Here is a 27,141-nt window from a genome sequence, read left to right as displayed (position 1 = left end):
AACCTTCATTTCCACCGCTGATGTGCTTTTGAGCAACACAGTTTAACGTCTGTGTCGGAGTGAACTGACGTCATGTAACCACGTTCTCTGTGAGCATCGATGAATACCAGACGAATGGAAAGAGACAAAATGGATGATTAGCCTCTGTTGTGATGAGAAGGACAGAAGACGACACACAACAGCACAGCAACATGTGACGCACACAGTCCAGTGTGGTCACACACACACACACACACACACACACACACAGTTTGAGTGTTAACAGCAGTAATCTGGTGTGGCCAGGCTCGGCTCGGCGAGCGCCGTCTTTGGTCACGCTGCCTGTCGGCGTTTCATCCGCGGCTTTGAGGAGCCTCCCTCCGCGGTTATCGCTCACACACAGGGCACACACACACACACACACACACACACACACACGTGCACAAACTTGTGTGTATGCAAATGAAAATTGGAGAGTCTGTAGTATGTTTTTGTTCTGCGGACTTTGTTGGTGTTGTCAACGTGTCGTCACAGTGAATTACATGAAGGATGTGGTGTGTCCTCAGTGCACGTACTCACACACACACACACACACACACACACACACACACACACACACACACACACACACACAAAGAAACACTGATTTTGTTTGTGTTTTTCGGTCCTCTGTGGACGCTGTAATGTTTCAGTAATTCACACTGGATGTGTTGGACACTAATTGGTTATTCATATATTAGTTGCTGCTCTTCAGATTTACATTCTGTGTGTGTGTGTGTGTGTGTGTGTGTGTGTCCAGTGCAGCGACGTGTGGGATGAGCTTCGTATTAATTGGATGTTGCATGTTTTTTTTTTGTTTTTTTTTTCGCTCTGAGTTCAGCTCAGTTGAGATTTCTGGTTTTGGTTCAGTTGGAGAGAAAATGAAGGTCAGACTGAATTATTTACTGATCGCACACAAAAATATCTCAATTCTGAATGAACGCCAAGAGAAAAATGAAATAACGACGGAATAAAACATCGTTTTTTTAAATGTATATACGGCAAAAAACACTCGATAAATGGCTCCTTCTGCTGAATGTTTACTGATTCTCTTTTTTATTCATTAGTAAGTTAAGTTTTAATATTTTTAAAGGTTTAATAAATCTAAATTAAAAATAATCCAAATTGATGAGCATGTTTTCTCAGACATAAAAGGAAATAAATGGAACTTTTATATTTTAGTTTTTTATTCTGAACAACACGTGTAGCAGCCAAAACGCAAAAATACCGCGTCCGAGATATATTGATCATTCAATTAATTTATTATCAGCAGGGAGCTTAACATTATTTTAAAACTCTCCCATTTAATTGATATTCTGTCTCTGAAAAAGACCAGTGAACGAGCTGATAAAGAAATAGATTAATGAATAAATTAATGATGGAATAAGAAAAAGAAGTGAATGAATGTTTTAATTATGGAGTGACGAAAAACGTGACTGATCATGTGACCGGACCGATCAGATGAAATGAATCCAAACAACGAAAGAGATAATTGAATAGAAACATTTTAAATAAACGAGGGAGTAACAACAGAACGAGGTGAGCTGCTGATGCCGGGAGTCTCCGTCCTGCTCGTCTCTGGTTTCCGGATGAATCCATTAGAAAGACGAGCGTCACTGAATCGCCTCATAAATCCAGCGGAGCCTCCGACTGAAAGGTGACGGCTGCCGATATGACTCATTCAACCTTTCACTCCATCATTCCCTGTCCTCCTCTTCCTCATAAACCTCCTTTTCTTTTAGTTTTGGTGTTTTCTGTCTCATCTTCCTATAGCCTGTTCCTATATTCCTCTTCTCCATCCTCTCATCCTTACTACTTTCTTTCTTCTTCTTCTCCTTCTTCTTCCTCTTCTTCTCTCTCCCTCCTCCTCTTCCTCCTACTTCCTGCTGTATGGAGGATGATGAATTAGAGACAGTGGTTACAGCTGCTATCGTCGTTGCAGCAGGAGGCAGAAGAAAGAGAGAGAAACTGTAGGATGATGGTAAATCCATCCATTTAAGGCCGACTGGAGAAGGAGAGCACGTGTTAAAACCAACAGTTTCCAACACATCTGAACCAAACGCTCGTTGTAAACATCCGATCAGCTTTTTAAAAGGTGAAATTCTGCAGCTCTCAGCTCAGCTATCTGGAATCCTGCCAGAGTTTAGCTGCATATTTAACCTGCTGAAGTTTAAAACTTTTTCCACGTGGGAATCAATGGCTTGTAGTCGACGAGTCCTCAGATGAGTTGATGCTACAGACGTATGTTTTAAATTGACTGTGTGAAGCTCGACTAACAAGCTTGTTAACCACCGACGGCACCGAGTTTCACTTTACCTCTCTCTACTGAGACCAGCAGAGGTGTGGAAGCTTCTCAAGCATCATCGAGAGTCTGCAGCTCGTGTTGATTGCTGATCGTCCGGCCTCAGCTGGACAATAAAGTTAAGTTGCGATGCTGCTCTCATGCTTTGAATCGTGGGCGGACATCAGGCTAACAGTACTTACGTAGGAGGGATTTTTTTTAAAGGAACATCTCGGGGTACATTGTGGATTTTATGACCTGGACGAGACTTCCACCTCATAAAAATCGTTAATCACGTTAGCCATTTTCACCTGAAGCTAACGTCTGCAGATCGAGCTAATCAGCGCAGATCTGAACCCTTAATCTGAAAGTGGTTTGTAGATACAAACATGAAAGATGCTGCAGATGGTTTTGTTTTTGTAACGATTATGTGTTGAAAAGATGCAGCTTTTATTTTGTAGACTGCAGTTGTTGGATTGTTGGAAGGATTTTCAGAATAAAAGTGGAATCTTACATCTTATTTTAACGTTGTAACTGACTGAAATTGTTTCAATTTCACTTCTCTTTCGTGTTGAAAGGTTTAATTTTCTGTGTTTCTCGTTAAAGGTTTTTCAAAACTTAATCTGCAAAGCCAACAAGTAAAAGAAGTGAAGTAAAAAGTATGTTTGGATCTGAATCAAAGTGCAGAAGAAGAATAAAGTAGCATAGAATTACTAAGTAAGTACACAAGAAGTGCAGTACTCGAGAAAATATACTGATGTTACTTTCCACCTCAGTAGAAACACTTTTTAAGTGATGACAACTTTCCTTCAGTGACTGAAATGTTTGTGTAACGTGTAACAAACACCTTTATCTTTGTTTTAAATATGTAGACACACCTCTACAGCTCATTGTTCCCAGTGTTGACTGGAATTGGAAAGTTGGAAAATGAATAATAGATTCCTGTAATTCGAATTTCCTCAAGTGACTAAATGTCAGCGCGGCTCTCGGTAACACTCCCACGCGCTCGTCAGCGCAGCGTGACGGAAAGCGAACCTGACACTTCAAACGCCGTGGAACTGTCCCGGTGTTGAACGCAGCCCCGCAGTGCCGCCACGTCGCTCCTTCCTCTCCGATTTGTCTGTTTTCTCGTCTTCCACCCTCCTCCTCCCCCCCGAGAGATCCTGTTTTACAAAGCGTTTAGTTAACATTAGTGTGAGAACAAGACGGAAACGGGGGGAGAGGAGGGGAGAGGAGGGGGAGTGGAGAGACGACAAACGACAAGAGAAAACAATCTGCGCGAGCGTTGTATCTGCTTCATCTGTCTGAGGCGGTAAAGGGCCGCTCTGCTCGTCGCATAATGAAGAACGCCGCCTCGGGGGAAGGAAGCAGCGCTCGCTTCCTTTTGCTTTCTTCTTCTTCTTCTGTTTGGTTTTTATTTCACTGGGAATCATTCACGGTGGAGGACGAGAGCGGAGGGATAGAGGAGAGGAAGGGGTTGATGTTTGGTGGATGAAGATGAGGAGAAGACGGAGGCCATGTCAGAAAACACGTCAGCAAGACGGTTTTTTAAGTAAATAAATTTTTGTTGACGTTTCTATGAGAGCAGATATTTTTAGGTTGGTGGTCAAATGTTTGGAGTTTGACGACATTATTTTGAAAGTGGAGACATTTTCTGTTGTAAAGAAACATTCAGGAGGTGATAGAAATAATCAAAAAGTGTTTATTTGGTAAGACGAGGGGAAGAAATTTAGGAGAGGAATCAGGAGATGTTCGGGAGGAAAAGAGGAAAATTAAGAAAGTGAGGTAAAAGAAAAGTAAGGAAACAAAGTTGGGACAATCTCAGAAAAGTGAAATAAGGACGGTTTTAGAAGCCGGAGAAATTTCTCATGAGAGTAAATACTTTTTTGGACAGTGAAGAATTTTTTTTTAGACATTTTGGTTTGTGTGAAAAATTTCAGAATTTTTGTAAAATAGAGATATTTTCTGAAATTCCAGACAATTTTCTAAAAGGACGACATTTTGTAAGAAGAGGAAAATGATCAGGAGACATTTAAATTCAGAGACGGAGAGTTTGGGCAGTTTGAAAATCAGTGACTTTATGTCATTCTGTTTTCTTTGGTCGCTCACAGAAGTGACGGGATGTTTGCAATGTGAGGACAAAGTTGGAACAGTCCTTGAAGAAAATCTGGATTTTATGGAGAGTGAGGAAACTTTCTTTAAGAATGGAGATATTTTCTGCAGTAAAGAAATATTCAGAAAGTTTTACATTGAATGAAAGTTGGCGAGGTGATGAAGGAAGTTTTATAGAATGTGTTTTTAAAGTTAAGGATTTGTTGTCTGGTCCTCGCTTCTCTAAGTGCATACTGAGCGTTACGAGTTTTAGGTTTTAGTTTTAAGTTTGTCAGATTTAATAGTTAATCGTATCAAATGTAACAGTTGAGCAAACATGTTTGAGTTCAGCCTGATGACTTCAGCCACATGAAGGTGAAATTTAAAGCTTCAGCTTTTGACTTCTTGTTTCTATTATTAAATTCATCATTTACCTTCAGCTTGTTCTTCTTCTTGTTCTTCTTCTCCTTGTTGTTGTTGTTCTTCTGACTCTTCTTTCTTTCCTTCTATCCATTACTAATGATTGATCCACAGTGGCTGTATATGATGACACATCCAGTTTCTGTGTGTGTTAGCTTGCCTATACTTATTGTTTAAAGCGTGTGTGTTGCATTGTGGGTAAGTGTGTGCAGCCTGACGATCAGCATGTGTGTGTTTGGATTGTTTTCTGGCGTTTAAGTCGTTTTTCTGTGTGTGTGTGTGCTTTTGAAGAGTGTGTCTTCATGTGTGGTCGCCTTGACGAGTGCGTAAGCCTGTGTGTGTGTGTGTGTGTGTGTGTGTGTGTGTGTGTGTGTGTGTGTGTGTGCGCATGTTGTCGTGGAAACGCCACGGGCCTGACAGAGCTGTCAAACTGTCGTCTTCGGCGACCGGAGAATTCCAAACAATTTCACTGCTAATGTTGAGAAACGTGTTGGCGATCCCCGCCGAGACCGAAACCACCGAATATATAAATAATAAACACACACACACACACACACACACACACACACACACCTTAACAAAACGGCTGACAGTAATGTGTGTGTTTGAGCAATCGGCTCCTGTTCCAGCAGCATAAATATTTGATGTGATCCTGTGTCGAGGAGGAGGAGGAGGTGAGAGGACAAGGGAGGAAGAGGGGGAGGAGGAGGAGGAGTGAGGCGAGAAGCGGGAGGCGGGAGGAGAGGAGGGATGTCGAGAGAAACTAATGTGGGAAAGAAGACGAGGAGGAAGAGTTAGGGGAGGTGAACAGAGAGTGTGGACAGGAGAGCGATGACGAGGTGAAGAAGAAATTGAGGAGGTGAAATATGGGAAAGAGGGAGGAAGAGGAAGGATGAGAGAGAAGGAAGTGAAGGAAACAGAAAAAAGGTCAAGTAAAGTGTAAAGAAACTGAAAAGAGACGATGGACTGACACACTCCAGAAGTGTCCCGGAAGAAATGAGATCTTATGAAATCAAAAACTAAACGACTGCTGAGCCTCTGGACAACCTGACGGAGCGAGTCCGTCTCCACCGGCCTCTTCAGATGAAGTCAAATAAACCAATTTTACATCACGACACGTTTCTGTCCATCTGTTTACCGACCGCTCGATAATCCTCAATACCAAAGAAGAAGAGAGAAAATATCAAGGAAGTCATCAAAAGCACACACGTCTTCTTCTTATGCTACTGTTTTCAGGCTGTTCTTCTTCTAGTGACTCTTCTACAGACACTTCTCTTCCTCCTCCTTAATCATCATCATCTTCTTCTTCTTCTTCTCCTACAATTGTTGTTGTTGTTGTTGTTGTTGTTCTTCCTCCGTCTTCTTCTTCTAGTTCTTCTGCTTCTACTGGCTCATCTTCTGACTCTTCTTCTTTCTATTGAAATGATTGATCCACAGAATCTGTATAATCGCAAAACTTGCCTGAAGAGCAGAAAAGCGATTTAAAAACCTGTGAGGTCGTCACAATGTAAAGACTGTGGATAGAGCAGCAAACACTGCTGCACACATTCAGTGGGATGTATAACCAGGAAATAAACCAGGAAGCTAGGAAGTGAGTCTTTTAAGTAGAATCACTTGTTTGTTTTCCTGCCGAGTTCTGATCTGTGACGTTCTGTGTGGTTCACCTGTAACAACCAGCAGGATCGATCACTTCTGTCCTCGCTGATTCTGTTCTCTGCCTTCTGTGTGAGTCAGAGTCTTTATCTGTCACTGTCTTTCTCTCTCGTTCCATTTTCAGCCGCATTCTTTATCAACATAACAAGATGCATATGTCTCTCATCGCCGCAGGACAAAACAATATTACAATAATACAAGAAACAATAACAGAAAGTAGAACATGTGGGAAACACAATATGAATAATAACAAAAGGAAAATTGAATTACGGCGATAATTCAGCTCAGTAATCTCTCTCTCTCCGTCTCTCTGCTCCAGTCTGCAGGAGTTTGAGGCCGAGTACCAGGAGCTCTGGGATTGGCTGATGGATATGGACGCCATGGTAACGGACAGCCATCAGCTGATGATGTCAGAGGAGCAGAGACATCACCTCTTCAAGGTAAGATGAGCTCATCTGTCCTTCTGTCTGTGACTCAGAGACTGTCCTCGCTGGCACAACAAAGTTTGTCTCTACATACAAGAACTTTCTTTTTCTAATGATGTTATATTTTTTAAAGAAAACGTTTTGTGTAGTTTGTAGTATCTGCCTCCAGTTTTAGAGGATTGACTGAGTCCAAATATCCCTTTTAAATTTACAAACCTTGTGTCTGAAGTGTTAAATCCATGAAAGTGGACCTCTTGAGGATTTCTCCAAACATCGTCACATTAATTTCGTCAACATTTGGCATGGGAAGGCGAGCTTGTAATCGTGGGGAAGTCTGGACGTTTGGATCCAGTCCAAAGGTAGAAAAGTGTTGCAGGGTTCTGCCATCAAGTGTCCGACTGAAACGGGTCCGTCAGGCACTTGTTCTCCTAAATTTGGTTAAAAGAAACAAGTACAAAACTTTTTTTTCCTGGGAAGCTTTTTGTCTTTCCTCAAACTTAAACACAAAGACTTTTCACAGCAGCACATCGAAACAAATAATGTGCTGTATGAAACAACATGATAAGTAGGCGTACATTAAAAAACAGAGGAAGAATCACAATCAGTGTGTTCACATGAGAAACCAGAGACCATCACTAAAGTTTCAGTGAATATCAGTGGACAGACAGTCAGAGTGAAGGAAGACTTTTCATCACTTAATTGATTGTGGATGAAAATCAAAAGTGCTAAAATGGGCCGCTGAAGCTATTTAAACATCCACCCAAGAAAAGTCTGTGTGTGGGAAACACTGCCCTGTACAGCTGTGACGAAATTATCGCTAATTTTGTGGCACTTGTCCTGCTATTAATTTCTTATGTACATAGCTAAGCATGTATGAAGATGATAACCACATTTTCATAATGCCTACAAAGCTCTGATTGGTTGATTGATTGGGGAAAGCAGCAATCAATCAATAAGCACAGAACCAGATGTATTTATTAAATCACAAAGGAATCTGAGATGTGATCTGCGGTTGAGACGTCTGGAACCAGACTGAGACATGTTTACTAGCATTTGAAATACAGCCTACATGTCTGTTCTCAAGGTAAACAAAACAAGCTTCACCGGCGAGACTCAGAATCTTAAACAGCATGTTTTGTACAGCAGCTTCAGACATGCGTCATCATGCAAGACGCAACAGTGCTGCTTCAGAATACACCTCTGTCCTATTTCCCTGCTTGATGCACATTTATACGCCATAAAAACATCAACTTAATCACATTTTCTCACCTGATTTGGCAAATCCAAAGCTCAAGCCTGTTCGTCTCGTCCTGTTTGTGCTTCAGGCGTCACATGAGGACAGAAAAGAGAGAGTGAGTCGAGGAAACGAGTCTCTTTCATGTCATCTGAACTTTTTCTGCTTGACATTACACAAGTCATCGTTTTATGTTGAGAAATGTTTACTCAAGTTCAAACCTGCTGGAGATGCTTCACTCGATTACTTTACTTTGATTTCTCAAATAACTGAGTGCTGAAAATGTCTAAATATGTAGAAACTACTGACATCATTCACCCCTCCCTCGACCTCATCGTCCACATTTTGTTTACCATTACTTGTGGGGACCCTTGTTGTAATATTGCATCCTCAAGCCCCTTAACCTTTAGAAATAAATACCTCCTCATCCCAAACCCAATGGTAACCCAAACCCTAAAACAAAGTGTTAACCCTCAAACAGCCCTGTGGAGTTCAAAATGTCCTCACAAAGCAGAAAGTCCTCACAATGCTGCTATGAAAACTCAGTCCACACAAAGATATGTAGACAAACACACACCCATGCACACCATCTTCATCCAAACCAAGGAGAATGGGATTACAAGGCATCGCCTCCCTCATAACCATATCACAGAGGAGTGTGTGTGTGTGTGTGTGTGTGTGTGTGTGTGTGTGTGTGTGTAATGACTTCACTGCAGCCAAATGAGACAGAGGAGCAGCATGTGTTACGATTAGAGATCTGAGTCATCCTCCTCTGTCCTTCACACACATGTACACACACAAACACACAAACACACACTCCAGAAAACGACGATTTTAAAAAGACATTTCATATTTTTTTATCAAATCGGATGCAGCGATCGTCCTGCTGTGGGCTCAGTCTACTTGTGTTTAATGCAAATTAACTTTGTTTTCAAGTAAATTTCTTATTTAACTTCAATGTCAAACAACAACTAGAGCTACTGGTGGTGCCACAATTAGCATAACGTTATCTATAACAGCACACAGCTGACGTGTACGAGCACTTTGTGTTGGGCTTCATCAATGTTGTCTGTGACACTGGTCAAACTACTGTTTTTATTCTAAGATTTTCACCACTAGTGAATGGAAATGCCAGGTTTTGAAAGGTCGTGTAGCTCCGTGAATCAGAAGAGACTCAGCTTCAAGTCAGATTTTACCAAAGTAATAAACTTTATAGACTCAGATTTAATTCTGCTTTAATTACAAGCAGCTGAGTGAGAAAAGAAAATCACACCAGCCTCCTCACTTTCATTCTCAGTTGGAGATTTTGTGAGTAACAGCTGCAGTATCTCCCACTTCAGGAGATAAACTCCAGCGGTGAAACGTGACTCAATTGTGTTTTGAGCTCAATGCTAATGTTAGCATGCTAACACACTGCTGTAGAATCATCAGGATTTGTCCTCTGGGGACAGTTTGGACTGACGGACCAGCCAGATGATGTTAGCATCACGAGATCCATGATATTACTACAAACTAGTCGTGTTTTGGATTTTGATTCAAAGTCAAAAGTTAAATGAAATTAGCTTTAATTTTTTATCACAGAGTCAAAAGCAGCATTGTCAGTTCTCCATATATTTTATTCCCTTCACCTCCACTAACTTCAGGATCGCTTCAAAGACGACAGCTAGCTTACAGTTCTCACTTCCAGAGACTTAATTTTTGTAAACGTAGAAGATTGGCTGATATTTTTCACAGACTATCGATTGGTATGTGAAGAGGGTTCACACTGGACAGATTTAAGAGACTGAACTGAATTTCTATCTTTTGTTGTTGTTGGATCACTGGCTGTTTGTTGTTGAACTCTGGGAACTTTATTTTAACTTTATTTCCAGTGATATTTACAAGTCCAGATTGTGGTCGTCTGACAAGTTTAAAACAAAAATGTAAGAATGAAATCAAATTGTGGATTTGGAGGGTCGTGACATCGCTTCTACAAACTCACTCCACATGTTTTTTTCATCTCAAATCATCAACGCTGAGCTGTAAAATACATTTGGAGCATGAAAACAAAACAAAGATTTATGTTAAACTCCTTTTAATCTTTAAAAACACGTCTGCAGACGTCTTCACGCTCAGGTACACACCATGCTGCACACACACACACACACACACTCTCACACACACTCTCACACACACTGGTTGTTGAACCGCTGACATCTCATTCTCTCCTTACCCAGAAGGCACTGCTGTGAACCAACACACACATAACTTTGTGTTGTTTTTCGTTCTTTCTCTCTCTTGCACGTTGAAACTTTTCTTTGTGTGTGTGTGTGTGTGTGTGTGTGTGTGTGTGTGGGCATGATTTATTTAGTGGCCGATGAGACTCACCTGGCCTGCGAATTATTGATAAGTGTAAAGATGAACCTAATTTCTCCATAGGAGTCGCACTTAAATATTCATCTCTGTATGAATATTCATGGTGGCGATGATGCATGCATGAATTTTAGATGACTCTGGAATCGCTGGGCATTCTTCTTCTTCTTCTTCTTCTTCTTCTTCCTCTTCTTCTTCTTCTTCTCTCTCTCTCCTTTTTTTTTTTTTGATGTGTCAACTCTGCTGTTAAAATATTGATGTGGAGCTCGACAGCGTCTCCTCGCCCGGTCCAAGGTCGCTTTCTTATACTGTTTCTCTCCCGCTCCGACACTGAGAGCCACACAGACAGGCCTGTATACTCTAAGCTGCTTATATGAAGCTATTTTTATCTTATATATCACTCGTTTTTTTACTCTGTCTCCACATTTTGCATCGTGTCTCATAAGTTCTTCATATCCTTAACGCAAAAAAAAAATACCAAACACACTGTACAAACAGTCCAACAACAATAATGTACTTTATATATTTCTCCATATGTTCAGTTTACCTTTTAATTGCTTCCAACCAATAATTTTGAAAATATAAACACGTTTCACCGCCATTTTTACTCAAATTGCAAACAAACAAGCACTGAGAGGAATGTAAATCAAATTGAGAAATGTCAGCTTTGGCTCTGCAAAATTCTGATATCATTGTTTAATTTTTGGACATTTTAATTTCTCCAAATATGAGTCAAATAAACCATAAAGATCTGTATGTGGGAACAGAAAATATCGAGAGGTTGTTGCTTTGTTCACTTGGTGTGAGAGGAAAGAACATCTGTTGTTTCTTCAGCAGGTTACAAACATCTTTTGTTTAGTTTTGATTGAGCGACCTCTAGTGGAGGAAACTTCCCTGAAATTAAGATATTTATTTACTTTCTGCCTCATCGTCACACATTTGAATATGATTGTATTATTTGTCTTCTTCCGTCTCAGTCGGGCTGAAGTTTTATGTTCTCAACAGTTTATTTAAACTCTTTAACAGTTTATTTATTTAGTTTCACTGTGTTTGCCTGCCTGTGTGTGTGTGTGTGTGTGTGTGTGTGTGTGTGTGTTCATCCCTCACCCCCTTGTTGTTTTTTTCCCTCCGTCCATGTGACCGTTAAAGAAACTTCGCTGTGCTCGACTAAAAAAAAAAAAAAAAAAAAATGCTTTGGGGGACTCGACCCTGTAACCATGGCAACGGCAGGGCCCAACAAAAGTTGTTCTTTTCGGAGGTGTGCGTGTGTTTGTGTGTGTTTCTTTGTGTGTGTGTGTGTGTGTGTGTGTGTGTGTGTGTGTGTGTGTGTGTCCTCCGGAAAAGGAAAGCTGGGCTGACAGTTGTTTCTGCAGGCCGGCTTGGCAGGCCGAGGCTCTACTGTTTATTGTGATGTTAGATGGAGGCACTTATCAACCTTGGGGGGAGGAGAGGAGTGTTTGTGTGTTTTGATACAGATATGTGTGTGTGTGTGTGTGTGTGTGTGTGTGTGTGTGTGTGTGCAGAACAAAAGATTTAACGGCGACATTTTGTAAATCTTTCCTAATTGGTGGTCGGCCACTGGAAAGTGTTCATTAACTGAAAAAGACTCGTCAGTTTTTATTTGAGCCTCAGTGTTGTTTGACAAACCCAAAACCCAGAAAAAACAAAATCATGCGAGTTTATCTGCAAAGTTTTTTTCTGTAAGATTCTGCTGCTGAACTCTCTCCACGGTGAGTTATTTCCCCAGGACTGGATCCAGTTTCACAACAACCGAGCTGAACAACCAGCTCCTTTAAAAGTGACGCAAAAATATCTAATTTGTCCCTCTGTGGCTGCCGTTGTTAAACTCCATGTCAGCAAATGGGACTAAATGTTGCGTTCTCCTCCGAGTGTTTCTGTTCTAAGTTAATATTGTAAGGAGGTCAAACGTCCTGATTGACAGCTGAGTTAGTGTCGTGTACGGCCCGGACTGTGACATCATCGATGCAAGATGGCAGCACCCGGCAGCGGCAGAAAGTGGAGACTCGTCGTTCATCATTTTATGTCAGCTAAACGCCATCTGATGCACATCTGACAGAACATATATGCTTTATTTTGAAGGGGACTCACTAACTAATAACTAATGATGACAGCGTGTTTATCTCAGATCGATGGTGGTTTATAACAGGAAGTCTTCACACCTGACACGCCCATCACAAGATGTCAGGTGCCGCGGTTCTGACCAGGTCGTAACACTGCAGCTGTGACAGGAAGTCGTGTAATCAATTTAGTCGATCGAGGAAAGAAAACAAGTGTCTTGAATGTGATTTATGAAGGTAAAAGAAGTCTTCAGGTTTTGTCGTTGTTAGACAAAAGTCTGCTGAGTGATGTTCTGGTGTTCCTGTCGACCGGGCCGAGTCAGAACATCAGCCGTGTCTGATCCGTCCCAGCTCTGATCCGGGCTGCTTTTGTTTTCTATCATTTCCTCCTGCAGTTCTTCCTCACGGCTGTTTCTCATTTGTAATTTAAACTTTTTCCTGACACACAGCGAGTTTCTATACAACAAACACACATCACGTGTGTGTGTGTGAGTGTGAGTGTGTGAGTGTGTTCTCTGTGTCCCAATCAAAATGTTACCACAGTCAGTGAAGTGCCACACACACACACACACAAACACACACAAACACAAACACAGCCACACACACTTCTGGGAAATGAGAGTTGGCTCCGCCTCCTGTGAGACTCAGGGCCAGAACCTTGATCATCAATTGGCTGAACTACAGGGGCCTTGATGTGTGATTGGTTGACAGCACCTACAAGGTCTCATACTTGTTTCATCTCCCGGTGGACACACACACACACACACCGACACAAAGCAAGACACACACACCATCTGGATACACAACAACAATCAGGGAAACACAGATGAAACACAGGATGAATAAAGTGAGAATGAACAACGTGCACACACACACACACACACACACACACACAACAATGTGAATAAACTACGTGAGAACGAGAAACGAGACAAACTCTGAAACTCCAGCTGTGCAGTGAGAAGCTACGATTGTCTGACGTGACGTTTACCTTGTTAATGAGCTGATCTTTCCACCTGAGCAGGTGCTCTCTGTTCCTAGAAGCTAACCAGATAATAAGCGCAGCAGTGTCACAACATTGACACTTAAAGTTTCAGGATGTCTGTAGTTTGCAGAAACAAACATTTACAAGATTGATTCTTGCGACTGGTTTAACTTTGTCCAACACTTTGTTTTCCCATCAGCCTCAGCTGCACTTTGTGTTTCCAGGAAGATGGCTAACATGTTAAACTTAATCCGTGCTAAGTGTTAGCAGGTTAGCATTTTCAGACGAAGCTGTTTTTGTCGTTGTATCCGATGATTTTCACGCGTTCGTTGATGACTTGACGATGATTGTAGGTCAGCACAGGTTCGCGTCCCACACGACTTCTCAGGGACGAATCAAAGACTTTTCATTCAGGACGTCATTTGAAAACATTTTGTTGCATTAAGTCATCACAGATGTCTTCCTCTTTCCCTTCTCTGTCTTTCCGTCTCTCCCTGTGGCGAGTTCCAGTGGAGTCCAACTAATTACAGTGGCTATCAGGAGTGTGTGTGTGTGTGTGTGTGTGTGTGTGTGTGTGTGTGTGTGTGTGTATGTGTGTGCGTCTCCATCAGAGCACCATGGGCTATTTGAAATGAGAATTTAGCGGCAGGGATGCACACACACACTCACACACACACACACTCACACACACACCTGCTCATTAACTGGATTCCAAAACCAATCAGTGTGAGTCCGACAGAGGAGCTCTGTCTGAGGCCACACACACACACACACACACACACACACACACACACACACACACTGGTTGTCTGGTAATGTGTGGTCCAAAGCAAGAAGAGAGACACTGAACTGATTAAACACACACAGACTGATACAGAGAGAGAAAAACACAATACAGCTCAACTTTATTTATCCAGATAAAATCAGTTTAAGACTTTAAACCAGACGGACGTTAGAAATCACAGCTGGTGGAACCAGAACGTTCTGCCGGGAGAGAAAACAACATTTCTACGCTGATGACGCGTCGAATAAAACACCTGAATTCTTCTTGCGTCGACCGACTTCGCTCCAGAGACACTCGGTCACAAAGTGGTTTTATCTTTAAAATCGTGAAAAATGTCGATCAGCGTTTCACAAAGTCAAAGAAAACGTCATTTTGACTCCAACACAAAGATATTCAGTTCACTGTCACAGAAGAGGAAAGACACCAGGAAATATTCACATTTAAGAAGCTAGAATCAGATACTTCATATCAGGTGTTGATTGATTTGATAGTTAACTAATCGATTGATCACTGCAGCTCTAAACACACAGCTGACGCTAAGCTAATGCAAACGTCCAGCAATCTGAGGCTGCAGAATCAGTGACCGATTAAATAAATTATTATTACAAAACTAACAATGTCAGCATGTCTTTTCTGTTCTATACTGATGAGTAGAGTGCATACCTCCGCCAGAATGAATGTCAGCCAAGTACCTTCAGCAAAACCACAGAAACATTCAAACTGAACATGTTTTTATGTTTCTTATGCTCCGGTTTGTTTTAAGCACCAAAACCTCTTGGTAGTGGTCGGGAAATGTCCTGGTTTGGTCGCCACAATCACAGACGGGGAAGGTTTATCTGAAAAATAACATTTTTTATCATCACAAAAACAGCTGGAAAAATCTCCAGGTGTCCTTTTAAAATTATCCAGTGGTGTGACTCCAACTGCTGTTGGTGTCTTGCAACCATGTTGAGTCTTTAAGATGAAAGAAGCTCTGCTCTCTGTAGTCCAACAGCTTTATTATGTTGTTTTACCAACTGAAGCATCTTGTAACTGTGAAAAGCGCTGTAAAAAATCTATTGTTATAATTATTATTTACTTGAAGCGGCCTCGTACAGACACTGTACGCTCATATAAATGTAAACATAACTTTTTACTTTCTGTATTTGGGGAAGATGACCTGTGATCTTGTGTTTCTGTGGAGGAGAAGCCTCCCGCCGAGTCTGAACGACTGACGGAGAAATGAAACCAAATACAGATTCTCAGTCGGCGTTTCTCTCTCCATCTTAAACCCCGAGGGCAACAGTGAGAGTACGCAACCTCAACAGGAGGCTGAGCACACACACACACACACACACACACACACACACACACACACACACACACACACACACAGTTTGGGTTATATTGCAGCACAGAGTCATGCCTGAGAAACACACAGACGGCTTAAGTCCTCTATCCTCTGAGATCTCCCGCTCTGCAGTCTCTTTTTCTTTTCTCCTGTTTTTCTTCATTTTGTCTTCATTGTAACTGTCACATATCGTTTTTATATCACGCTGTCGTTCTGTCGCTAAATGTGGAATTGATTCTTATTTTGAAATAGCAGGTGATCAAATGACAGAAGTCAATCAGTGACTTCAGCTGATTTCAGTTCGTTACAGAAGACAAACATATTTAAAGTCGTCGACACGGACGGGGCTGCAGAAATATCTGTTTTCATTGTTGACTGTTTTGTTGATTAATTGATTAGTTGTTTGGTCTTTAAAAGTCAGGAAATGGTGACAAATGCTGAAGACGACGTCCACAAATGTCTCGTTTTGTCCACAACCAAAGATGTTCAGTTTACTTTCACAGAGGAGGAAAGAAACCAGAAAATATTCAAATATTCATATTTGAGATGCTGGAATCAAAGAATTATGAAGAATTACTCAAACCAACTGATAGATTATCCAAACAGCTGGCGGTTGATTAACGAGCTAACTAATCGATTAATTGGTGCAGCTGCTGACACATTTCAGTAAAAACAATGAAATTAACATAAATAACAAACCCTATGAAAATGTTTTCATATGATGAAGCAGCAGAAACAAATATTTCTGTATGCAGATGATGTTAATCTGTCTGCTCGCGGCGACAAATGTCCATCAGTGTTTCCCAAAGCTGAAGCCAAAAGATATTCAGTTTACTGTCACAGAGGAGGAAAAAAAACAGAACATATCAACATTTAAGACACTGGAATTAAAAAATTATGACTTTATTCTTAAAAGTAAAACACTCAAACCGACCGATAGATTATCAAAACAGCTGGCGGTTGATTAACGAGCTTCCTAATCGATTAATCGCTGCAGCTGCTGACACATTTCAGTAAGAACAATGAAATAAAAAAATAAAAATCAAAAAACAAACATCAAGAAATGTTCAAGTAAGCAGCAGAAACAAGCGTTTCCGTACGTAGACGATGTCGCTCACAGCTGTCGACGCTTCGCTCTCGTGTTCGCCGACTTTCAGCAAAAAAGAAAAAGTCGAGAAAAGAAGGAAAATGTGTGAGAGTGAAGACGGAGGAAGAGGAAAAGAAATTAGAAATGAAATGATAAGTAGGAAATAATTTGTTTTAGCTGCTAAAAAAAACTGTGACCTGCAGTGAATTAGGTTTTGATATGCACCTTTCCCGGCGCCCCTCCACCCTCCACCCACCCTCCACTCCCAGACAGAGCAAAGGATGAAAGAAGATGAATGTTAACCCAGGAGAAGGAGAGAGAGGGAGGAGGAGAGAGATAGCGGGAAGCTGAGGGAGGGAGGAAGAGAGAGAGAATCTTTAATTAGAGACAGATGACTTTGCCACGCCTCAGAAGGCTGGAATTACACTGCAGGCTATGAGGCGAGGCTAATTTCACATGTAATTGTTGCTGCAATCCTCGCTGTGCTGCGAACGCTCCCAACCTCCCTCCATCCGGAGAGAGCGAGGGAGGAAGAGGAAGAATAAGAGCAGGGAGAAAGAGAGAGAGAGGAGGAGGAAGAAAAGACTTTACAAACGATTGGAAGAAAAGTAAAGTAATTTGTTGCTGAGAACGTCTGTGTGCTGAAAACACTTTCAGACTTCTTACTGTAATACAGAGGAGGAAGGAGGGAGGGAGGAGGAGAGAGGGGCTGCAGAGAGGGAGGAAGACAAGGGGAAATAAAAAAGGAGGGAAAGAAGGAAGGGAACAGAGACAGAAAAGGGAAACAAAGTGAAGAAGGACAAAAAAATTAAAGAAGAAGGAAGCAAAGAGGGGATGAAAGAAGATGAAGGATAGAAAGAAATAATGGAAGGAGGGAAGGAGGATAGAAGGATCGAGGGTAAGAGGAGCAAAACAAGGATTTAAGGAATTCAAGAAAAAAGGAAGTGAAGAGGAAATAAAAGAATGATTTCAGGAAGGGTAGAAACAGGGAAGCGAGGAAGGAAACAGGAAATGGAAGAGATTTAAAAGGGAATGGCGGGAAAGAAGGAATGAAAGAGGGAACCAGGAAGGAGGAAGAACAGTGACGTAAAGGAAGGAAAGAAGAAAGGAAGGATCGGATTAGAGGAGAAGAAGAACCCACAATCTGAAGAATCAGAACCTGCTGATCCGTCCTCATCGGGCTCCACATTTACATTATTATTATTAATCCAGAATCTCCTGACGAGTCTTCTCTCAAACGAAACAAACGAACGGACAACTGACGGACGGATCTGTTCCTGTCGTCCACAGCGGAGTGAAGACGTGACGGAGAGAGAAAAGAAGAGGAGAAATCTGTCTTCAGCCGTTTAAAAAGAAACACTTTGAAACAGCAAAAATCTCTTCTTATCCCACAAAAGAAACGTCCTGCAGCTCAGGAAAATCTCTATCACACACACACACACACACACACACACACACACACACACACACACACACACACACGAGCGCACACACACACACCACACACACACACACGAGCGCACACACACACACCACACACACACACACGAGCGCACACACACACTTTCCTTTCTTTCTTTGTAGACTGATATTCCCTTTTCTTCTCCCCAGAGACCTGCAGAGCTCTGCCGCTGCCTCACTGTATGTGTGTGTGTCTGGTGTGTGTACAATGTGTGTGTGTGTGTGTGTGTGTGTGCAGACGTGTGTGCATCAGGCAGGATGTGTTGAGTCGAGCGCTTCCTGGGTCAGACGTCCTGATGTCGCGTTTTGTCGTTTGTCGCAGCTTCTTATACGAGCAGAGAGCTGAAGTCCTGCGGGACTCTGTGTGTGTGTGTGTGTCTCTGTGTGTGTGTGTGTGTGTCTGTGTGTGTGTGTGTGTCTCTGTGTGTGTGTGTGTGTGTGTGTGTGTGTCTCTGTGTGTGTGTGTGTCTCTGTGTGTGTGTTTTGTCACATGCGTCTATATATTTCCAGTCTCTCAGTCAGATTTGTGTGATTTCAGGTGTGTCTTTGCGTGTCGACATAGTTCCACATGTTGTGCGAGCTGCTTCTTGTCTCTTGTCAACTTAAACAGTCACCACACAGTCAACAGTCTGAATGAGTCTGCTGCTGATATTACACACTGATATTTGGATGTGATCAGGACAATGACCAAGATATTCAACAGAACCAAGTCAGCGGGTCAGTGTGCATCGCTCTGCCTCAGACACACCTGACATGTGTAGAGTGATAAAATCAGAAACGACAAGAAACGTGGAAAAAGAAACAGGACTCAACCTCTGAAACCAAACGTCACAGATATCAGACGTGGAGACATTTCTAGATGCTTCACGTCAAAGTTATTTAACCATCATAGTCGTCGTGGGTGAGTCGGTTACGCAGAAGACTCTCCGGTTTGTAAAGGAAATTACAAGCTGGACATTTTCCAGCTGTGATTGTGGCGACAGAAGCGGTTATTTTAAACCTCAACATGGTCGTTATACTTAAACCAAACCGAACGATTAGCACCGAGTCGTAGCAACATAAAACTGGAAATTTGAAATCAAAGTTCGCGAATACACAGACTGACTGCAGTTTTTCTTCTGTTTAAGTTGAATATTCAAAATTTAGTCGCAGAAAACTCTTTTGTGCGTATTTGATTTTATGAACATGAACAGCTGGAGAGCTTCACAGTCACCTGAAATAAAATAAACATAAAATAATGATGGTTGATATAAATGTGAATAAATAAATTCACACTCTTCCTGTTTTCTTCTCTGTTGTCGGCTGACCTTGTTGTGTTCCTGGAAATAAAGCTTGTTGTCATACGAGCCATAACGACACGTGTGTGTTTGCTTACAGTCAGCGTGTGTGTGTGTGTGTGTGTGCATTAAGTGTGCTTAAACATCTGTCTGTGCGCATGTGTTTGCGGTAAGTGTGTGTTCTTGTCCTCTAAAAGTACACACACGTTTTCAAAGTTGTGTATTAGAGTGTGTGTGTGTGTGTGTGTGTGTGTGTGTAACATATCTCTAGTATCACTGAACGTGTGAGTGAGTGTGTGTCGGTTGGTGTGTGTTCACTTTCTCACCTCCGTGTGTGTGTTCACATTCACGCGTGTCTTTGCACTTTCTCAAATGTTCTTAGTTTTCTCTCTCTCGTGTGTGTGTGTGTGTGTGTGTGTGTGTGTGTGTGTGGATTATGTGTCCTGTGGGAGGCTGTTTCCTGTGCGTTTGTTCTGTCAGTCTTGATAAAGTCGGGGATATATCTGCTTTAGAACAAAGAGACACGACTCAGCAGCATCTCGCCAACTTTCCCCCCCTCTCCCTCTCTCTCTCTCTCTCTGTCTCTCTCTCTCTCTCCCTCTCTCTCTCTCTGTGTCTCTCTCTCTCTCTCTCTCTCTCTCTCCCTCTCTCTCTCTGTCTCTCTCTCTCTCTGTGTCTCTCTCTCTCTCTCTCTCTCTCTCTCCCTCTCTCTCTCTGTCTCTCTCTCTCTCTCTCTCTCTGTGTCTCTCTCTGTATCTCTTCTCTCTTGAGACTCCCTCAGCTTCCCAGGAACGCCGTCTGACTGAAACCTGACGCTAACACACACACACACACACACACACACACACACACACACACACACACACACACACACACACACACACACAGAAAATGAGCAGGAATCTCGTACAGAAATAAAAGTAGTTTTGACGAGCGTGGAGCCAATGTCGGGCCAAGGTCGGCTGTAAACATGTTTGCAGAGTTTTCCTTCAAAACAACAAGTGACGGCTCGTCTCGCAAAGCGATGAGCAGCAGCAGAATTAAAACCAATCAGACTTTTATTTTTGAAAAGTTTTCCACCAAAACAATGCAGGATTTTTTTTACTGTTGGAGTCTGAGTGTGTGAAACTTTATATTACCAGGTTAGTTTGATCTTCTGTGACGGTACTGTGAGATGTTTAGGACACTTCATGAGCTGGAGGGATGTAACTTCATACATTTACTAAAAACCTACGTGTAGTTGTTATGTACTCAAGGTTCCAGGTGTTTTATTTGTTGTTCTAATAATCTCAGGGTTGCATAAAGTCACAAAAATAACACAGTCAACAACAAGATGTTCCTGGTCTCCACACCTGCCCTGTCTTCTCCAGTGCTGATGGATTTATGTCTGTTATAGATGAGAATTGTTTCAGCTTTGAAGCCAAAGAAAGAAAATGGATTAAGAACAATGCAGTGAAACTTGAAGGAGCTTCTGGCAGCTTCTGCCTCTGCTGAGGGTTTAAAGTTGAACGCAACAAATTAACGCCAAACCCACAGGAAGGTTTATTGATCATTAACAGGGAAAACAGTTTTCACAGGTTTTTTTTTTATTTTTTTATCATTGGTGGCACTTTGTCTCAGAAACACACACACACACACACACACACACACACACACACACAGACACACACACACACACACACACAAGCTTCCAGGTTTTTTTTTCCTGCAAACAGATTTTATTTCCTGTGACGGTTTGTTTAAGTGTGTGTCGTGAGAATAATGTTTAATGTCATCTCAAGGGGAAAGCCTCCTTTTTAAAAAATGTGTGTGTGAGAGAGCGACTGTGACGACACACACACACACAATACTGCAGCTGCAAAGCGACTGGGAGCTCTGGTTTACAATTAATGTGTGAGAGCCACATGATGTATGTCTGCGTGTGTGTGTGCGTGTGTCTAAGTGTGTGTATATGTTCTCCATTCATCACCCTGCTCTCCGTTTGACCTTGGCACCTTCTTCATTAGAATAAAGATTGTCTGTCGTTTAGGCTACATGGTCGGTCTGCTGGACACACACACACACACACACACACACACACACACAGAGCTATTACATTTCTGTCATTGCAGTGGGATGGAGGGAGGAGAGGAGGGGGAGCGCTGAGGAGCGAAGAGGAAAGGAGGGAAATCAACAGTTAAATGAACGAGTGGTGATGATGACAGTCTGATCACCGGAGCTCCGCTGTCAGTCCTAATAACGAGACCAAAGTCTCCTATTATCCTGTTAACCGTCCCTGCAAGGTGATGCCCATTCTCCCACACCAGTCTTTGCTGTGTAGCGACCGAACTTCCTCATTCTGATGTCTGATTTTGATGCAGAAATTTGAGTTATCGTCAGCTTGTAACCTTGATTTTTGTATTTAAATTTCCCACCTCTTACTTTTAGCAAATAATCCAATATTGAGGAACATTCCTGCATTTTGTATCACGTTGGAACCCAAAAGGCTGTGCTGAGTTACCGGAGTTAAATCACAGTTGTCCCTCGATAAAACCAGTGAGAAGATTTTTTTAATGCATCATTTCGTTTCCATCCTTTAAGTCGCAAACTGAACCTGTAAAGTTCTTAGGTCGTCATATGATTTTAACGTCTCTAAAACAAGTCGACACTCATCAAGTTTTAGTTTCTTAGCAGCCAACACTGAGACAAATTACTGTAAACGTGTCGCCAGAGAGAGGAGACAAACTAAATATTCTGCCACTTCACCCCCAAAAGCTGATCATCACACCTCAGCTGTGTTTGTGGCAACAAAACAGGTATTTTAAGCCAAACTGTGATCTTTTCCTAAACCTAACCAGGTGGTTTGTGTGTCTAAACCTACCCGGAGCATGAGCACAGCAAAGTGGGAAATGGATAAAGGAATTAAACCTCAACATTTAGACACGTAGAGTTGACATCTGTGGTTTTGCAGAAATGTACGACACGAGCATGTATTTCAGTTTAGCTTCTTTAGTCTCCATCTCGACTCTCAGAACGTCTCAAACCCGACATCTATCTTCAGCTCTGCTCTATTCTCTGCCTCTGTCACTGCTGGTATTAGTGCTGCAGAAATGTACGTGATCCTCAATTTATCAAGACATCGGGACTGAAGTGTTCAGTTTGTATTAACACTGAATTAAAAAAGGGGGCGGATCCAAAAACTTCTCACAAAGACGTGTGAAAAAAAAAAGGAAACAGGGACATTAAGGAATTAACAGTGTCTCTGGTTTTCTCTAGAGTTGAGGTAAATAAAGACCAGTGAATTTACTCCATTTACACACACAACCACACACACACACACACACACAACCACACACACACACACACACACACGCAACCACACACACGCAACCACACACTCACACGGCGGCGGAAGCCAACAACAGAGGCCGTGTTGTTGACCAACACCTGCCCACTTCAGTGAGACTGTAAGTCAGTGGTTTACACACACACACACACACACACACACACACACACACACACACACACACACCACTGAGATGATCAGATGACTGAACACAGAGAGAAGTTCCCTTTGTTAACGGAGGATCTCACTGTCGTCGTTTATTTTTAGCACGTTTGGATAAAAATAAACCTGCTGCCAAAAACATATTTACAGACAGAAAACAGAGAAAATAGAAATAAATACAATATAGACATAATATAGAATAATTTTAATAATGGTGTAATTTTACTGTTTAACTTTATTGATAATATCAGTAATAACTGTGTTGGGTCGGCTCAGCGTGAATGAAACTGAGGAACAATATTATACTAATGTCTGTACATACTCTCTCTCTCTCTCTCTCTCTGTCCCTCGCTCGCCCTCTCTCAGTATAAAGACCGTCTTTGTTTAGATGCTGAATGGTCTGATCCATCCAGCTTCCTATGGGGTCAGAAACTCACACAAACACATTTGTACTTCTCACGAGGACACTCACTTACATAATTTATTCCCTTGGCCCACAACCTTAAACTCGTACCGGTGTCGACGCTTTAACGGCCCTTTGAAGACGCGAGCAGCCGAACAATGCTCGATGTGAAGCTGATAAATGTGGAGCTGCAACTTGAAAATGAGACAAAGCAGAAGACATCCCAAGATCCAGACTTCTGCACCTGATTCTTCACAAACTACTTGATCCAGATAATGGAGCTGCTGATTCAGATCTATGAGATTAATGAGCTCAGAATATTGATTTAATATCAGGGGTGGGGCGGTAAAAATTGATCCTTGGCATGGACGATTCTGCATCGATTCACAAATGTCTAAAATTGACTTTCTCAGCCTCCATCCTCATTTTTTTTAACTCTCATACAGGCAGGAGACTGTAAGATGCTTTCAGAGTAATGAGTTTGTTAATGAATGCAGCTAATTTTCTAAAATAAAAGAGCTGTGGACCATTTAAGTACCTTTCTGCAAAACCTCAGAAAAGTTTAAACTGAATCTTTCTTTGTGTTGCAACATTTCGTTTGTCTAGGTGCAATTTTCTCGTCAGAGCAGTTTTGCTTTTGCTTCTTGGTTAGAACAACATCATGGTTTGGCCTTAAAATACCTGTTTTGGTCTCCACAATCACTGAAGTCAGAGTTCCCATGACAAAAAGGTGGTTTTGTCACCACAAAAATGTCAGTAAATGTCTCCAGGTGTGGTTGGAAATATCTAGTTGTGTGCCTGAAACTGTGGTCAGCCATTTGGCAGCCTTGGCTTGTAATAACGCCTCCACCTCCTGATGTGACAGGAGGCTGATAATCATAAACTGTGAATGTGATATACCATGTTTGGTAGTAATGTCGATCTTGAACGTCTCTGTGGTTTGCAGAAACATTGACTGCTAACATTACAGCCTTGCGAGAATCGATTCTTAATCAAAATCCGACACAAAAGAATCAAAATCAAATCTTAAGCTTCCTAAAGACTCAGAGATCATTTCTCAAAGAATCGCCAATCTGTTGAACTCCCAAATCACAGTCATTCTTTGGAAGAGTGAACAGTTTGCAAACAGACTGAAGTTTCTGTGTAACTAAAATCATTCAACTGTAGCTGCAGCTGACTAATCTACTGCTGCCAGACATTATTTTCAATAGACAGACGTCTGACGTCACCTGAATGTTTTCATCTCGGGTCTTTGCTGATAAAAAAACAGAAAGAAAACGTTACCGTTGGAGTTTAACTGATCCAGATACTATGCCAACCAGAACCTGACCGTAGTTCTGGTTGGATTATCTGGAATTCCTCTGCACTTTCTTCTTCTTCTGCTGGTATTGTTTCGTCTCGTACTGTCTTACCGGGAGAGATTTCCCAGGGTTCTTAGTGGGTCAAAGATCACCTGGCATCGACCACTAGCAGCATACCACAGTCTGTATGACCCAGCCTCCTCGCCGACACTCTCACTCTCTCTCTCTTCCCCTCTTTTTGTTTTCTGGACCAACAATATCAAGCTGAGACAAATAAAACTAATAACTCTGCAGGGAGAGAAAGTGTTTCTACCAATAACAATAGTAATCGATTGTTTCAGCGGGTAGAATCAAAGTCAGTTGATTGTGTTTTCTTGATAAGTGTCCATATTTTATATTCTGTTATGTTTTTTGTAATGAAAATTAGAACCACATAATAATAAGCTGACTGATAGAATAATCCCCTCAGAGGCTGCAGTGTTCATTATCCTGCAGAATATGAAAGTGTCGGACAGAACAAACAACCTGCTGATGGAAATATAAAGTTTGTCCTGAAGGAGGCACGAGAGAAACAGACACAGGGTGTATCCTCAGGGGGGAAGGAATAGAGATCAGCACATTTAATGAAGCTTTCAGTCGGATCGGCGCTTGAAGAAAAGTTCAGAGGTCGACAAAATGATTTAATGACACATGAGATTAACCACAGAAACTTTTTGTTCTGTGTTGCACTTTCTGAGAAGTTGTGCTTAGTAAGTTAACCTCACAGGCAGGGAAGTGCCTTAGACCTGCATTCTTTTAAATGTCCAGCAGGGGGGCGACTCTACTGGTTTCAAAAAGAAGTCTTATTATATATAAACCTATGAGAAAATGACTCTACTTCTCATTTGATTTAAGACCTCAGCAAACAGTTTCCCAGTTAGTTTTTGGTCTTAATCTTTAGTTTCAAATCCTCTTCAACAGATTATGATGTTCTTTTTGTAAATTATAGTTCCATTTATAGTAGAACAGACGATGAAGCAGGTCAGATCCAATAAGGATATCTTCCCCAGCGCCACCCTCTCATCCAAATATGGTCACTTAAATAACCAAGATGGCGACGGCCATGACCCGAGTCTCACAACGATACACCATCAAACAATGGGTGACGTCACGGTGGGTTTATCCAGAGAGAAGAACCAGAAATGATGGTTTAGATCATTTGCAGTTGAAACTAGAATGGCTTGTCAGTAGAGTGCATACCTCTGCCAAGGCCTGACATCCCCCTATTTCAAACAGAAACACAATCACTGACCATGGCTGCTCAGAAAAAATTATATGAGTGTTAACTGTGAAGCTTATCAACCTCCGAATCACCCAAACACACAGTTTCTCTTTTATGTCGTAGCTACTTTTCAACCACATTCAGACGAGTTTGAGCCGAGTCGAGCTAAAGGTGCTAAGCTACGAGTGTGTATTATCTGGTAAACAGGCTAAACTCCTGAACACACACACCAATAATGTGAAAAATTTTCATTTTTTGATGTATTCGCATGAATAAAGCATCTTTCGGATGAATCAGGAAGATCCATAAACAGCCGAGGGGATTGTTTATTGGTTTTTTCCTCTTTGCTTTTTTAATGGACAGTTATTAGTATGTGCATTCATTCAGCTGTCTGTTCTCTCTCTCTCAGCGGACTGGTAGAGATTTCACCCTTCTTGCTTTGTACTAATGACCTCCCAGCTACACACACACACACACACACACACACACACACACACACACACACGTGACTCGCTGCGAGGCTGAATGGCGAGCCGTCTTTACCGGCCAGTCAAACGGCTCATTCATCTGGTTTCCATGGCGACAATTAAAACATGTTGCCGGGTCTTTTGTTGTCGCCTCGTTTTGGAGAAGAGAGAAAAAGTCTCATTGCTGTTTTCTTTTTTTCTTTTTTTTTTTGTTTGCATCTTTTTAGGCTTTTTTAATTTGGTGAAAGAGAAACTTCCAGAAAACTCTCAGAGACACAGAGAGGGCAGAGTTTAGCACCATCATGATGGAAGAAATACTCACAGTTATACTGAACATTTGAGGGAATTTAAAACAAGAAACAATGAATATTAAAAATGTGTTCATTATCTATAATTCACTTCTGTTTTCTGTGTTAGTGTGTCTGAGTGAAAGGTCTTGCACTGAGATAATCGTGAATATTTCAAGTGAACGTGAAGATTTCTCAAACATCGTCTTATAACGTTGAGGGCGATTGGAAAGTTACGTGCAGAAGCTATAATTTATATTTAAGAAAGGGTTCAAATAGAAATCTTGAACTGGAAACATAAACACGGCGTCGACTCGAATGTCTCTGAAAAACAAACTGAGGACAAAATATACGCTGGTAATTACTGCAATTATTGTAAAAAAAACGGAGGCGGTTTTGAGAGAGAGAGAGAGAGAGAGAGAGAGAGAGGGTGATGTCACTTAAAGGTGTTTATGTGGC

At 41.7% G+C, this 27,141-nt stretch overlaps 1 protein-coding gene across 8 annotated transcripts in view; it reads left to right on the top strand.

Moving 5' to 3' along the window:
* akap6 (A kinase (PRKA) anchor protein 6) overlaps window positions 1-27,141 on the top strand; it is a 170,321-nt gene that overhangs the window by 91,297 nt on the left and 51,883 nt on the right. For all 8 annotated transcript variants that reach the window (XM_037071519.1, XM_037071521.1, XM_037071515.1 and 5 more), the window contains one exon: window positions 6,783-6,903. In XM_037071519.1, coding sequence (XP_036927414.1) covers window positions 6,783-6,903 — 121 coding nt within the window. The remainder of the gene's footprint in view (window positions 1-6,782; window positions 6,904-27,141) is intronic.

The sequence above is a fragment of the Acanthopagrus latus genome, chromosome 16 (genome assembly GCF_904848185.1).
Source record: "Acanthopagrus latus isolate v.2019 chromosome 16, fAcaLat1.1, whole genome shotgun sequence".
Classification (NCBI taxonomy): Eukaryota; Metazoa; Chordata; class Actinopteri; order Spariformes; family Sparidae; genus Acanthopagrus; species Acanthopagrus latus.
Note: the sequence above shows the minus strand (reverse complement) of the source record. Positions and strands in the feature narration are given on the sequence as shown.